Below are 14012 nucleotides of genomic sequence, written 5' to 3'. Positions count from 1 at the left end.
CCCAGCACTAAAGCAATTACAAAAAGGAGTAATCTCAGTACACTTTAATTGAACTTCAGCCCCTGCCACTAATTGCAATTAGTTGAACTCCAACAAATAGGATTACAGGGATCCAGGAGCGTTTTTGACAAAGCCCTCGGAACCAGCGACTTCTCCTGCAAAGAGCAGGGCCCTGGTGTTAATTGTTCCTTCCAGCTTGGGTGTCGTCAGCGAGCACCGCTCAGGGGCTGCGTGGCTCCTTGGGGAGCTCATCCCAGGAGGATGGGGGGCGCCTGTGGGGGTCCCGATGGCCAGGAGCCTGCGAGCCCCCCAGCCCAGCCGGGCAGGATGGGTCAAATTTACGGGGTTTTAAGATGGAGGCAAAGGCAATCAAGGAAGAAAAGGCACGGCGCCCTTGGTGCCGGAGCTGGGACGGTGCCCTTGCCGGGACGTGGCCGGGCCCCATGTGCTTGCGGCCGCACGCTGCCCGCACCTCCTGCCTGGGGAAGGGGCTGGCAGCCCCGGGTGCCCCCCCGCAAGCCCTTCAGATAGAGAAGCCCCTAAGAGGCTTATGACACCGGCAGGGAGGGGGGTCCAGGATGGTGCCCCAGCCTCCCCCCAATCACCAGGTCACAGCCAAGCTGCAGAAGGTGCTTAAAATCCAAGCTGGGGAACGCAAGGACGAGGCAAGAGCAGCGGCGCAGGGAAGGCTGGGGAGGGGGGGGGGGATGCGCCAGCCTGCCCTTGGCAGGGATTTTCTGTCCGGGGGGGAGTGCAGCCTTGTCTGTCAGGAAATCCGGGGCTCAGGACATGTGTGAGCCGGTGTCGCGCCCCAAGGGCAGGTTCCCCCATGGACGAGAGGCGAGACAGGACCTGGGCACTGTCTGTAGCGAAACTCCTCCGCGATCCCGGGCTCGACGCCGCGCAGGTCCCCGAGGCGGGGGGGGCTCGGTCCGTCCCCCCTCCAAAGCTCAACAGACACAAATAAATACTTTAAATAAGCTGAGTCGGGATCCCGCCCCCCAGCCTGCAGCAGAGGCTCCTGGGGGGGGATCACTTGCCAGTTTTTGGGGCTCAGGGGAAGATCAGTCCTTCTTCATGCGCAGCCTGATCTCCATCCTGAGGATCATTTTAACGCTCTCGTCCGCCACGTGCTCCTCCACGGCCGCCAAGGCCCGTTCGCCGCCGTCCCGGTACCGCTCCAGCAGCTCCTCCACGTACCCGACCCAGACGCAGTTGGGGCAGCCGGTTCCGCAGCAGTGGGTGGGTGGGGGGGGGAGCGGGGGGGCAGCAGGAGGGAGCCCCCCTTCACCCTTGGGGGTGTCCGTTGTGCCGTTGCTCCCCAAGGTGTCCACGGTGCCGCTGGCCTTTGCCGAGGTGTCCGATAGTTCCCGGAGGCTGGAGACGTTGGCGGGGAGGGGGTGCAGGGCCCCTTCTCTGAGCACCCCCCCGCGGCTGCCGGTGCCGTCTGGGGGCTCCTGAGAACCACGACCCCGCGCTGACGCCAGCCTGGGGGGGAAAGGAGGGAGCAGCCCTGCCGCCCCCCCCGGCCAGAGACACCCCCCCCCCCCCGCTCCCAGGGTGCCCCCCATCCCCCCCAGCAGCTCACACATCCCAGCAGCACCCCCCCGCCCCCCAATCTCCCCCTACCCCACTCCCTTACCCCCCGCTCCCTCACATCTCAGCCCCAGCCCCCCCCAGCTCATCCCTAACACCCTCCTTGTACCCCCCAGCTGCCCCCATCCCGCCTTACCCCCCCCCCCCAGCCCCCCCGTACCCCACTCCTCCCTCACACCTCACCCCCAGCACTTCTTACCCCCCCGCCGGTCCGGTCCGGTCCGGTCCCCCCATCACCCCATGCCCCCCCAGTCCCCCCCTCTTGACCCCCTTCTCCCGTGGACCCCTCCCCTAAATACCCCCCCCCCTCACCCCCCGGCGCGCCCCCGCCAGGCCGCGCGCCCCCCGCAGCAACATCCGGCCGCAGCACGCTGGCCCCGCCTTCACCCGACCGGCAGCTCTCCCGGCCAATAGGAGCTCGGCACGGCCTGCCTGTGAGGGCGTGGCGGACAGGTGAAGCCAATAGGCAACAGGGGGCGGGGCCGGCGGAGGGAAGGCGGAAGTGGCGGCAGCGTGGGCAGCGGCGGAGCCATGGGCCGGGGGCCGGGGCCGGGCCGGGGCCGGGGACAGGGACAGGGACAGAGATCGGGACAGGGACCGGCACCGGGACAGAGATCGGGACAGCGACCGGCGCCAGGACAGAGATCGGGACAGGGACCGGCGCCGGGACAGAGATCGGGACAGCGACCGGCACCGGGGCAGGGACCGGCCGCCCCGCGCCGCGGCAGGTCGGTGCCCGCGGGATCGCGGTCGCGTTCGGGCCTGGCTGGCTCCCGGTTTGGGGCCTGGGCCCACGCGGGGTCTCGGGGCGCGGGTGGGGTCCCCGCTTCCCGGAGCTGGATCCCGATATCGCCCTGTGTACAGATCCCGGTGTCCCACCGCGGCTGCTGGTGCGGCCCAGGGGCGGCCCAGGGGCTCCGGTGTCCCGCTGCCGCCGTGTCCCGCCGTGCCCGGGTCCCCGGTGCTCCGGTCAGGCCTCACATCCCGTTCGTTCTCTCCCAGGAAGGAGCGGAAGGTGGACAACATGAAACCCAAACACCCCGACGAGCAGGAGATCCCCTTCCGCCTGCGGGAGCTCATCAGGAGCCGGGAGGCCATGAGGCGCCCCGACCCCGGGAAGAAGCGGGCGGCAGGTGGGACGCGGAGCTGGCCCGAGCCGGGGTGCCCGGGGCCTGACCGAGGAGCCCATGGCTGGATCCTGCACTGGGGCATCCTGCTCCCCGCCAGTGATGGCCCTGCCAGCGGGAGGGACCCCCCAGATTGTCACTGCCGCGGTAATGTCACCCGTCTCTCCTAGAGAAGAAGCAGCAGCCCAAGGCCCAGGCCCCCAAGGCCCGAGGAGACATCCCCGTGCCCAAGTTCAAGAGGGGGAAGGGGGAATCGGAGCGTTCCTACGTCTGCCGCATGGAGCAGGAGGTGCAGCGCGTCCTCTTCCTCACCAAGAACCAGCTGCAGCGGGAGCCTGAGAAGGAGGCGCCAGAGAAATCCAAGAGGAAGAAAGAGTGAGAGCAAAGCCACCGCCACGGCGGGGCCGGGCTGGGTCAACGCGGGCGTGTGCTGTCACCCGGCTCTGGGTGCGTGGTGGGTGCGTTCCCGGTGCTGCAGCGCCGATCCGGCACCCGGCAGCGATTCAGGGTGCGGGTGGGGGGCTGTGGGCCTCATCTCCACCGGGCTGAATCTCTGGGACCGGAGCCACAGACCTGCTTCACCCTCCTGCTGGGCTGAAGCTGGGGGGCTCCAAGTTTTGGGGGGATCCCACGGGGTTGGGACGTGCTTGGTTGCTCCTGTTACGAGCCCTGGCCGTAACGCGGCTCTTCAGGTTTCAGAATAAGAAGCTCGAAAAAGCGCGGAAGAAGAAGGAGGAGAAGAAAGAGGCCATGTTGGAGAAGAGCCTGTTCCAAGGTGGGTTTGGTGCAGGGGGGTGGTTGAGTGATCCCCTGCCCCAGCAGCACTTGGAGATTTGGGGGCGAGCTGGGATGGGGTGTCTCGGGGAGCTCCTGCCTGACATCGGCGCCTGCTTCTCTCTCTTAGACACGGTGGCATTCGGTGAAGTCGTTACGCAGCCGCCCACCATCACCTCGCGGCCCAGGGGCTGGGGCCCTGCAAAGCAGGTGAGTTGTGGGGGACGATGCCTCCTGCCCATCGGCTGTGCCCTCAGGTGGAATCCCAGAACCATCTGGGTTGGAAAAGCCCCTGAAGCTCCTCCAGCCTGACCATGAGCCTCCCCCTGACCGTTCCCAACTCCCCCAGATCCCTCAGCGCTGGCTCAGCCCGACTCTTCAACCCCTCCAGGGATCCCGGGGACTCCCCCCTGCCCTGGGCAGCCCATTCCAACGCCCAACAGCCCCTTCTGCACAGAAATCCTTCCTCAGAGCCAGCCTGACCCTGCCCTGGGCAGCTTGAGGCCATTCCCTCGGGGCCTGGCGCTGGGGCCTTGGCTCCAGAGACTCAGCCCCCCTCTCTGCCCCCTCCTGGCAGGGAGTTGCAGAGGGCCAGGAGGTCTCCCCTCAGCCTCCTCTGCTCCAGACTGAACCCCCCCAGTGCCCCCAGCCGCTCCCCAGCAGACCTGTGCTCCAGACCCTGCCCCAGCTCCGTTGCCCTTCTCTGGCCACGCTCGAGTCGTTCAATGGCCTTTGTGGGGTGAGGGGCCCAAAACTGAACCCCCTCCCCGAGGGGCGGCCTCCCCAGTGCCGAGCCCAGGGCTCAGATCCCTTCCCTGTCCCTGCTGGCCACGCTATGGCTGACACAAGCCAGGATGCCACTGGCCTCCTTGGCCCCCTGGGCACACTCTGGCTCATTCTCACCCCCCCAGCCCCTCTCTGACCGGCAGCTCTCTAGCCACTCCTCCCCAGGCCTGCAGCCCTGCTGGGGGTTGTTGTGGCCCAAGGGCAGCCCCCGGCACTTGCCCTCAGTGAAACTCCCCCGGTTGGGCTCAGCCCATCGCTCCAGCCTGGCCAGGTCTCTCTGTGGACCCTCCCTACCCTCGAGGTGAACAACACTCCCACCCAGCTGGGAGTTGTCTGCAGACTCACTGAGGGGACACTCGATCCCCTTGTACACACTGGGCTGGGCCCGGGTTGTTTCACCTCCCTTGGGGTGGAAACGGACCCTAGAAGGGCAGCGGCGGCCTCAGCCTCAGAGCCACGTCCTGCTTTCTCATCCTCCCTGACCCGTCCGGTCTCTGCCCGCAGGCTGGACAGAAGCGGCTGCTCCTGACGTCCCGCCTAGGCCGGAGCCAGGCGTCCCCGGTGTCCATGGCTCGGCGGCGCATCGTGGAGGAGGAGCGGGTGCGCGTCGTCCAGGCCTACAGGGACCTCCAGAGACGCAAACAGCAGCAGCGCGAGCGCGGAGTCCCCCCACGCTGAGCCCAGCCTGGGCAAGCTGGGCCTCCCCGGTCCCCCCAAGGCTGCGCAGGCAGCGTGCAGGCAGCACGGGCCCCCGGGACTCGAGGGCGATGGTTGTCTTGATGCTGCTTTGCCGTTGCTGAGCCCCTCCTCAGCTCGGGGCAACCCCTCAGCTGGGACCCCCGCGGTGCCACGGATCGTTTGTAGTAAAATTGCCACTGAGCGCTGATGGCTGAGCGTTTCGGGGCCTCCCCGGTGTCCCTCCTGCGCGGTGGCTGTGCCGGCAGATGGCAGTCCCGGTCTGCAGCATGTTGTCACCGTCCCTCGCTGCACGCTGGCCCCAGCAGGGCTCTGTTTGGGGGGGGCAGGACCCTCAGGGGGGACCCCGGCTCCTGGCCGTGACCCCATTTAGAGGAAAGCTGCGCCCCGGGGATGTGGAGCATCCCTCAGGAGCTCACCTGCGCGGTGTTCTTTTGTCGTTGCCACTTGGGGACGTTGCGTGAGCCCTTGGTCCCCTGCCCTCAGCGTCACCCCCCAGCCCACAGCCCTGCCAGATCGCCCAGGGCGCGGTGTCCTCGCTGCCACAGCCCCCCATGCCGACGCGGGGCTGAGCCACACGACCCAGACCGGGCACCCCCCCCCTCCTGGGGCCGGCAGCCCCCCAGCTCCCAGAGAAGGGATTTGGGGGCTACCACCGGGCCTGGCCCGGCCTGTGTTTGCCCGTGGGGCCGCTGCGGTGGCTTCACCTGCGCAGGACAAAGGCAGGGCTGTTCGCGGCACAAAGCGCTGCCTGTTGGAGCGGGGCCGGCCCGGCGCTGCCGGCAGCCGGGGGGATTTGGGGCTTCCGGAGGGGCTGGGGCCGCGCACGGGGAGCGGAGCCACCGGCAGCTCCGGTGTCCCCTGCCAGAGCTGACTGAGGACAGAGGTTTTTACACCCTTGTTTCGGGTGACTGCTGTCCCTGCGGCTGTCACCTCCTCCCTTGCACCCCGCGAGGGCCGTGGCCAGGTTTGCAGGTGAATGTGCCTTTGGGTGTGTGGGGGCACACCGCGGGTGCCCCACCGTGCCGTGCCAGCAGGCAGGGAGGAGGGCACCGCCGCGGTGACGCCAGCTCTGGGGACTTTGAGTGCCTGGTGCTGCTTGGAGATGTCCCCGCTGGCGTCAGGTAAACACGGGTGACGCAGCACAGCCCCGCGGAGGGGCCACGGCCGGATCCCGCTGCAAACAGCCGGGTCCTGCGGCCGTCCCCGGCCTTTTGGTGGGGGGGGGCTGTGCCTCCTTTGCTTCGTACCCAGTGGCGAGGGCACGGCTGGGGACACGGCCTTTGCCAAACTCTTGCTCGTGGGGACAGCGTGGCTGTGCCCAGCCCTCGTGCCCGCAGCCGCGGCTCGGGCTCAAGGAGACCAGGTCACCCGCCTGCCCCCACGGAGCCATTTCAGGCCCTGAATAATTCATGGCACTATTGGCCGCGGCCGCAGGCTTCCTGCCCGGCCGGAGAAATCGCTGTGGAGGGGAAAGGCAATCCGAGCAGGAGAAACCACCCCCGACCTTGGCGCGTCCTCCGCGCCGTTTCCCGCCAGGCAGCCCATCTGCCCACGGGCGGCCGCTCCGGTGCTGCCCGTCGTGCCAAAGCTGCCGGCTCCCGGCCCGCGGCCCCATCTGTGCTCCTGGCCCCGGCCCGTGCTGCCGGGGGGGCGCTGGGGGATGCTGAGGGCCCTGCCCTGATCTCTGCCCCCCCCAAACCTTGCTCCGGGTTGACCCCCAGGATGGGGGGTGTGAGGCTGAGCCCACCGGCACCGTGGTGGAAGCCTTTGGCTGCGGAGGAGTCGGGGGGTGGGGGAGCAGCCGGTGGGGTGGCTGGGTGCCCCCTCCCCGTCATGGGTCGCCTGCTACAGCCCCGCGTAGGAAAAAACACCTTTATTGGGGCTGACCTGAAAAAAAAGGGGGAAGAGGAAAAACAACAGAGAAGGCCACGAGGAGGGTGAGGGGCCCAGCTCCCTCCCTGCCCCCCAGGAGGGAATCCCCGAGGGGGGAAGGCACCAAGGCGGCAGCCGGAGCTGTGGGGGGGCCGGGTCCCCAGCCCCAGCAAGGCACTGATCCCCCGGACCCCGAGCAGCCCCCCCCCCCATTCCACAGCAACAGGGAAACTGAGGCCCAGTAGGAGCCAGAGCTGGGGGGAGCTTCGTGTCACCCCGTGCCCTGCAGCGGGACGGTGTCGGCTCGGGGTCTGCGACGTCCCTGGGGCTGGCGAGGGTCAGCGCGGAACCGGGGGGCTCGGTGACGGGTGGTCCCCGGCCTGGGGGGAGTGGGGGCGATGACACGGGGTGTCTGTGCGTCACAAAGGCAGCGAGGGGACAACTCGGGGTGGCCCCGTGGGAGCCGGTCCTTGCGGCAGGGACGGCGGCAGCGATGCGGGGGTCACCCGGGCAGTGCTGCGGGCAGGTGGGACGGGCAGCAGGAGCGCTGGCTCCGGCACCGTGTCCGGGCGTCCCCCGCACAGGAACCGGCCACCGGCCAGGCTGGGACGTACGTGGTGGGGTGGGAGGAGGCTCGGTGAGACCTCGGGAGCGGGACGGCGGGGCCGCGGCTGTGCCGGTGCCACGGGGCCCGTGCCACGGCGGGGGCTTCACCACCGGTTCCGGCCGTATGGGGACTGCACCTGCGGGCAGAGCGGGACGGCCGTGGTGTGGCACGGTGGCGGGGGGGTGCAGCCACGCCGGGGCGCGGGGCAGAGCCATCCCTGCCGCTGCTCTCCCACGGGAGACGCTGGGGCAGGGACAGACTTTGCCCCCGGCTGCGGGCTGGACCGCGGTGCCCGCTCCCCCGCCCGCCGCGTTGCACATTAACCCACCTGGCAGCTCCTGCCGTCCCGCTGGGCGCCGGCGTGCCGGGCCTGCGCCGCGAAGGCGTCCTCGGCCCGCAGCGTGGAGCTGGCGCTGCCGGCCGCCGGGCTGGCGGTGGAGGCGCGGGGCAGGATCACGTCGTAAGGGCCGTCGCTCTGCGGGGCAGAGGAGGGGGGAGCTGCACCGGGAGCACCCCCAATCCCGCGGGGTCACGGTGTGACCCCCCTCCAGCACCCTGTTGCAGCAATTTTTGGGATGTGGGGCTGTGGAGCACCCCCCCCCCCCAGAGCTCCCCCACATCACAGCCCCCATCTCTGGGTGACAGCCCGTCCACCGGGCAGGATGCGGCCACCTCCGGAGCGCCTGGCTGGCCGGCGGCACCGCGCGGCCTCAAACTTACCGGCCCCTTGTGCATCAGAGCCATCTCGGTGGGCTGGTAGACACTGGTCAGCAGTTGCCCGTTGTAGCCGCTGTACGGGGACACCGGCTTCTTGGCTGCAAAGAGACGGGACACTGAAGGGAGAAGGGGGGGTGCCCACAGAGCCACCCCCACCCCACTGGGGAGCCGGTCCTCGTTAGCTTAATGAGCTGACTCAGCAGCCGGCTGCTCTGCGCCTTTCCCAGGGGTGTCCCCTGGAGTTTGCATCACCCGCGCTCCCGGCACAGCCCCAGCCCGGCCGGGGGTTGTTATTGTAGGGTCTGTGGGGAACGTGGTGCGGGTGCCGCTCGGGAGCACCCACCCTGCCCCCTGGGTGCAGCCACCTTCAGTGGGGCGGGGCTGGCACCCACCCACCGGCCCCCATCGCGGCAGCCGACACCGCCCGTGTTATTGTAGGGTCTCGCGAGCGCGGCCGCGGTGGCAACGCTTCCCCGATTAGGAAGAAACGTGGTGGAGCGGTTCCCCGGGGCGGAGGGCCAGGAGCTGTGGGCACCCCACGCCGGGGAGGGAGCACCCCTGCCACCGCTGAGCTCAGCCCAAACTGGTAGACCCAGCCCAACGAGTTTTTAGGAGCCACAACAACGGCAAGAGTCAATCCCGGGCGGGTCGCGACCAGACGTCTCGTCGCCAGCCCCCGGTGCCTGCCGCCAGCCCTGCCGGGGGGCAAGAGGGTCCCCAGGGGAGCCCCGGCGCCTACCGAAGGAGGGCTCGTCCATGGAGAAGGCTTTGTTCTCCACAAACATGCTCTGTGACTTCTGCTCCTTGAGGATGGTCTCGTAGCCCACCCCGCGCGTGGGGTAGATGTCGTCCTCGAAGGCCTGCTCGGGGCCCCGCCGCGTCACGTGCGTCACCTCGGGGATGACGTAGAGGAGGAGGAAGGCGCAGGCGTTGGACACCAGCGCGATGGCCAACGTGGGGTCATCCCAGCCGGGCTTCTCACCCGCCTGCTGGTTCCCGTAGAGGTACATGGCCGTCCATGCCACCCAGATGGCCACGGAGAGGCCGGTGGTGGCCAGGATGAAGGCGCCGTGCTTGCGCCAGCGGCCGTAGCGGCCGCAGAGGACGGGCCAGGCGGTGCCGAAGGCGGCCACCAGCAGGAACATGACGTAGATGAGCGCCATGACGAAGTCAGCGTCCGCCAGCCGGCAAGGGTCCGGCGAGCCGCCCTCCTGCCGCGCCACCGTGATGATGAGCCACTCGGCGTTGATGATGACCTCGACCAAGGCGAGGAGCAGGGCCACCACCAGCGTCACCCAGCCCCGCGGGCCCCGGTTCCTCCGCGCCAAGAAGTTGAGGGCCACGGCGTGCGCCAGCAGGCAGGAGAAGCAGATGCCGAAGAGGACGCCGAAGAGGAAGCGGCGGGAGGTGCAGGTGGAGAAATCCGGCCCCACGATGAAGTCAAACGTCAGGCAGAAGAGCCCGAAGGTGCCCAGAAGAAAGAAAACCTGCGTGGCCACCAGGCTTTTCTTCTGGGGGTCCTGCACGAAGGGCAGGCTGGCCACCAGGACGATGGTGAGCACGAAGCTGGTCACCACGCCGAGGCTGGCCACGGCCTCCAGCACGATGCCCCAGGCCGCCGAGATGTCGCAGAGGTTGTAGTAGAGGGAGGAGAGGTCCTTGCCGCAGCCGGAGGGAGGGGAGCTCTGCCCGCCGGCCGCGGGGAGCAGGGCCAGCAGCACCACCGGCGGCACCGCCGCAGCACCCATCCTGCACCGCGGTGCGGGCGCCCAGCGGGCCGTCCAGGGAGCCTGCAGGACAGAGAGGGTGTGAGGAACGGGGGGAGCGGGGCCGTGGCTCAGCTCCAGGGCTCGGAGCACCCCAGTGGGGATCCCACCCGCCCGAGGGGGTCCCGGTGAGCCCCGTCCGCACCCACCGGCACAGCCGAGCCCACCCCAGCGTGGCCTGAGCAGCCCCAGACGGGACCGGGCAGCCACGCGTCCCCCCGGTAGCTCCGTGCCTGGAGGCCGGGGGGGCTCAGCCCCCTCTGTGCCCCACACGCTCGCTCCTGATGTGGGATTTCTCCGAGCGCCGCTGGCTCCGGGGCTGAGCCGGTGCCTTCCTCCGGTGCCACCGACCGCGGGCCCGGGGCGCGTGGCAGGGGTGACCCCCGGGGACAGGGTTGTCCCCTCGGCTTGTCCCTGCGTGCCAGCGCGTTCCCCTTTCCACTTCTCCTATCCCACTTCCCCCCTCCCGCTCCGGGCACCGACCCAGCGCAGGTCCCGTGTCCGGTGCTGCCGGCCGCTGGCACGCAGGCAGCCGCAGCCTGGCACGGCACGGCACGGGGGGGTCCCTGTCCCCGCTCCTGCCCCCCCGGGCAGCGCGGGGTGGGCACGGGGAGCAGGAGGCAGCGAGGAAGCTGCAGCCCCACTGCTGGGGGGCAGCCGGCGGGACCCGGCAAGGTGACCCCAGGTGGGAGCGGGACACCCCCCCCCGCTCCCCCGAGCGGCACCCAGAACCCGGACAGCCCCCGACCCACCCCGGGGCTGCGGCTCCGGGATGGGGACTGGGACCCCCCCGCACCGCGCTGGCACCGAGCCCCCCCCTCCGCCCCCCGCGGGTCCTACCGGCTGCACCGCGCCCGGCCCGGCCGCCCCCCCCCCCCCTTCCCCGCCCCTCCCCGGGCGGCTCCGGCCCGGTCCCCCCGCACCCCCGGCCCGGTCCCCACGCCGCTCCCCGCACCCCCGGCTCGGTCCCCCGGCCCTCCCGACCGGTACCGGACCCCAAACTTGCCCAGAGCCGCCCCCAACTCTCCAGCCAGGGGAGCCCGTGGGGGCGGCCGGGTCCCGGCTCCCGGCCCGTTGCCGTCACGGTCCCCCCCCCCCCCCCCCCCCCGCCCCAGCCCCGCTCACCGGCTCCGGTACCCGGCCGCCCCCCTCGCTCCGTGCCGTGCCGTGCCGAGCCGGCGGGCGAGCCCCGGTCCCGCCGCACCGTACGCGCCTGCCCGGCCCCGGCCCCTCCCCGAGGTGCGGCTCTGCCCCGGGAGCGCGCCCGGGGCCGGCCGGGACCTGCCCCGCTCCCGCGGGACCGAGCGGGGCCGGGGTCCCGCAGCGGGCGGGGGGCACCTGCCCCGGGGGCACGGAGGGGGCTGGGGGGGCGGTGTCGGGGGGGTGCGTGCGGGAACGGGGGTCAGAGAGCGGGAGGGGGCGGGGGGGGGTGAGGATCGGCGCGGGAGCCCACCTGGCCATCGGTGGAACGAGTCTGCGGGGTCTCAGCCCGGAGGAGCCGGGTCAGCCCGGTGAGCTCGGGGGTCCGTGGGGGTCGGAGGAGGGGGGCTGTGCCGGGGCAGCAGCACCCCCCGCGGGGCCTTACACCGACCTCCTCTTGGTGGCGGGCCGGTGGGGGGGCTCCTGGGTGGGAGCCAGGAGTGGGGGGGCCGGCGGGTCAGGGTACAGCGGCCCCGGCCGGGCAGCCCCGAGGCGCAGGCCCGGAGGGGCCTCCGGGAGGAACGTCAGCTGGCGGCTCCAGCCGGAGCCCTTGGCCGGGCGGCAGGGCCCAGAAAAGCCCAAAGCCCTTCGCAGCGAGGGGCCGGGGGCCCAGGGGGGGCCGGGGGCCCAGGGTGGCCCTGGGCGGAGGCGACCGGTGGGGCCCGCTGGTCCCTGTCCCTGCGAGGGCGGCCGTGCACCCTGGAGCTGGGCCTGGGCACCCCACGGTCACCCCATCCCTGGGGCGCGGGGCTGGGGACGAGCCCCCCCAGAGCCTCGGGGGTGCCCCGGGGGACCCGGTTTCCGGGCAGACGCTGCTATTTTGGGAGGGTGAAGCAAGAGGGTGAAGGATGCAGCCGAAAGTTCAACGCGCCTCCGGCGGATCCTCCCCCAAGCCCGGGCCGGGATAAAAACAATCCGAGGAGAAAGGGCGGCAGAGCCGGAGCCGGCAGCACCCGCGGCACGAGGACTGGCACCCGCGGGAAGGCGACGGCGTGGCTGGGCTGGGTGCTGCACCCGCTGCCGAGCGCTGGGGCCACCCACCCTCCTGCCCTTCTTCTCCCTAAATAGCGTTTGGCTTCAGAACGGCCCGTGGGGGAGGATCGTCCCTCCCTGCCGGGACACGTGCGCACGCGTGTGCTCTCGCCCGGGCGCCGAGGCGGGGCGGCACGGCCCCAGGGGCTCTGCGGTGGTCTCCTGTGCCTCAGTTTCCCCAGGGAGTCCGGGGTTCAGCCTTGTAGGCCTCTCCGGCAAAGGCTCAGCCTTGGATAATCGGAACTGGCTGCCGCGGCCACCCCCGCGCCGGCGCTGACCCCGGCCCGAGCTGCGGAGAGGCCGCGCTGCCCGCGGCTTCCTGCCGGCCGCTTCCTTCCGCCGCGGGGCCGGCGGGTTTCCCGCCTGCTGACTCAGCACCGGCCCCCCGCGACCCCCCCCCTTCAGCTCACCGTGGGGCCGCCGGCAGGCGTCCGTCCCGCCGAGGCTGCCCCACGGGTTTCACCCTCGTGTTTCCAACCCCCGCTCCCCTCCCCGCAGCCACGGTGGGCGATTTCCTACCCCTTTCCTGTGGGGACTTTCCTGGCTTGCCAGCCTTTGCTGCGCACCCCTGGGGTTTTTGTAGGTCCTACACAAACACCCCGCTGGGGAGGCGGCTGCCGGGTGGGTCGGGTGTGATGCCACCATGTGCTGGCTGCCCTGCAGTGACCAACCGTGGGCTGCGAGGGACCGGTTGCCCTCGGTCCCCTCCCGTGGCCACGTGCCGGGGTGGTTGGTGCTGGGCACGCGGCCTTTTCGGTGAGGGCAGAGCCCGGCCCCGGTTCTCCGGTGCCCGGGGTGGGCTGGGGACCACGGGCAGAGCCGGTTCCTCCGGCTGGGACGCAGCTCGGCACGGCAGCGGGACCCGGGCCAGGCTCCCTCCGAAAACATCGGCACGCCGGGCACATTTTTTCCAGGCTTACCTTTCCGAGGGAGCCGCAGGGCCGGGCGTCGGCGCGGCTGGCACGGCTGGCACGGCTGGCACGGCCGACTGAGCCCCGGCTCCGCGGCGCCTCGCCACGGCGACAGCCGGACCCGGGCCCGGGGGGTGCCCCGCTCGCCCTCCCCGCTGCCGCCGCCGCTCAGGCCCGGGGCTGGGGAGCTGTTTTCCACCGGAGCCGGTTTTGTCCAGCCCGGAGCCCCTCGGCGGACGCGGTCAGCACATTTCCACCTCCCTCTCCAAGTAAATAAGCGAGGGGGGGCCGGCGGTAGCCCCAGCCCGCCGCGAGCGGGGCCGCAGCTCCTGCCAAGCGCTGCCCTCGCCAGCCCGGCCCCCCCTTGCCCGTGGCCCCCCCGGCCCTGGCGAAGGGCCCCGGGGTGGGATCCGGCCCCGGGAGCCCCCAGGGGTGGTTGCCCGCGGGCGGGAGGCGCTGGCCCGGTTAATATCTAATCTCTTCCCGGTCCTGCTCTCCTCGCATGCCGGAATTAATGGAGCGAGCACCTCCCGGGTGCCACCCCGCACCGGGGGAACGGGCAGAGCCGGACCCTGCGCTGGCACACGCCGGTGCTGGTCAGCCCCGGTCCTCGGGGAGAGGCCGGGGGGGGCGTTCAGAGCTCATCCAGGGGGGAAACGCTGCACCCCGCTGCACCCCAGTGCTGGGCACGGCTCGGTGGGGTGGGCAGGAAGGTGTCGGTGCCTGGGACATCCCAAATCCCCCCGGGAGCCCCCCCCCTACCCCGGTCTCTGGGGAATTAGAGCGGAAAGGCTGCTCTGTCGTGGGGGGGGGGGGGAGGTGGGTTACGCCAAGGGCCTTACGGGGGAATTCGGGTGCGGAGCGGGATGGGCAGGGCTGGGGTGGGGGGCTGGGGTGCCTGCTCTGCAGGGTGTCCCGTCCCTGC

The 14012-nt window shown here is 71.1% G+C and overlaps 3 protein-coding genes across 4 annotated transcripts; 1 reads left to right on the top strand and 2 right to left on the bottom strand.

Moving 5' to 3' along the window:
- Nucleotides 1-37: 37 nt before the first annotated feature.
- On the bottom strand, nt 38-2808 carry OXLD1 (oxidoreductase like domain containing 1). The gene is made up of 2 exons (XM_074922410.1): nt 1909-2808; nt 38-1457 (listed from the first exon to the last, which is right to left on the bottom strand). Exons 1-2 carry the CDS (start codon nt 2806-2808, stop codon nt 1065-1067), a joined length of 1293 nt encoding a protein of 430 aa, XP_074778511.1. The 3' UTR covers nt 38-1064.
- On the top strand, nt 2128-5169 carry CCDC137 (coiled-coil domain containing 137). The gene is made up of 6 exons (XM_074921836.1): nt 2128-2324; nt 2599-2729; nt 2894-3098; nt 3416-3498; nt 3628-3707; nt 4788-5169. Exons 1-6 carry the CDS (start codon nt 2128-2130, stop codon nt 4959-4961), a joined length of 870 nt encoding a protein of 289 aa, XP_074777937.1. The 3' UTR covers nt 4962-5169.
- Nucleotides 5170-6869: 1700 nt separating this feature from the next.
- On the bottom strand, nt 6870-13927 carry GPRC5C (G protein-coupled receptor class C group 5 member C). 2 transcript variants are annotated; one of them, XM_074922277.1, is made up of 5 exons: nt 11398-13927; nt 8918-9968; nt 8182-8276; nt 7790-7936; nt 6870-7597 (listed from the first exon to the last, which is right to left on the bottom strand). In XM_074922277.1, exons 2-5 carry the CDS (start codon nt 9924-9926, stop codon nt 7565-7567), a joined length of 1284 nt encoding a protein of 427 aa, XP_074778378.1. In that variant the 5' UTR covers nt 9927-9968; nt 11398-13927; the 3' UTR covers nt 6870-7564. The 2 variants fall into 2 exon arrangements, with proteins under 2 accessions (XP_074778378.1, XP_074778377.1); XM_074922276.1 differs by lacking the exon at nt 11398-13927 and adding an exon at nt 11070-11155.
- Between the last annotated feature and the right edge of the window lie 85 nt (nt 13928-14012).

Source organism: Athene noctua, chromosome 18, assembly GCF_965140245.1.
Source record: "Athene noctua chromosome 18, bAthNoc1.hap1.1, whole genome shotgun sequence".
NCBI lineage: Eukaryota > Metazoa > Chordata > Aves > Strigiformes > Strigidae > Athene > Athene noctua.
Note: the sequence above shows the minus strand (reverse complement) of the source record. Positions and strands in the feature narration are given on the sequence as shown.

Bases quoted from the DNA above. Each gene is read 5' to 3' on its own strand.
- OXLD1 (XM_074922410.1), bottom strand. From the start codon at position 2,808: ATGCCCCAGTGCAGGATCCAGCCATGGGCTCCTCGGTCAGGCCCCGGG. The intron at 1,458-1,908 runs GTGAGGGGGGGG...CGTGGTTCTCAG, and splicing joins TGGCGGGGGCGCGCCGGGGG to GAGCCCCCAGACGGCACCGG.
- GPRC5C (XM_074922277.1), bottom strand. From the start codon at position 9,926: ATGGGTGCTGCGGCGGTGCCGCCGGTGGTGCTGCTGGCCCTGCTCCCC. The intron at 8,277-8,917 runs GTAGGCGCCGGG...GTCTCTTTGCAG, and splicing joins CATGGACGAGCCCTCCTTCG to CCAAGAAGCCGGTGTCCCCG. The intron at 7,598-7,789 runs GTGGGTTAATGT...CTCTGCCCGCAG, and splicing joins GGGACGGCAGGAGCTGCCAG to GTGCAGTCCCCATACGGCCG.
- CCDC137 (XM_074921836.1), top strand. From the start codon at position 2,128: ATGGGCCGGGGGCCGGGGCCGGGCCGGGGCCGGGGACAGGGACAGGGA. The intron at 2,325-2,598 runs GTCGGTGCCCGC...GTTCTCTCCCAG, and splicing joins GCCGCCCCGCGCCGCGGCAG to GAAGGAGCGGAAGGTGGACA. The intron at 3,708-4,787 runs GTGAGTTGTGGG...CTCTGCCCGCAG, and splicing joins GCTGGGGCCCTGCAAAGCAG to GCTGGACAGAAGCGGCTGCT.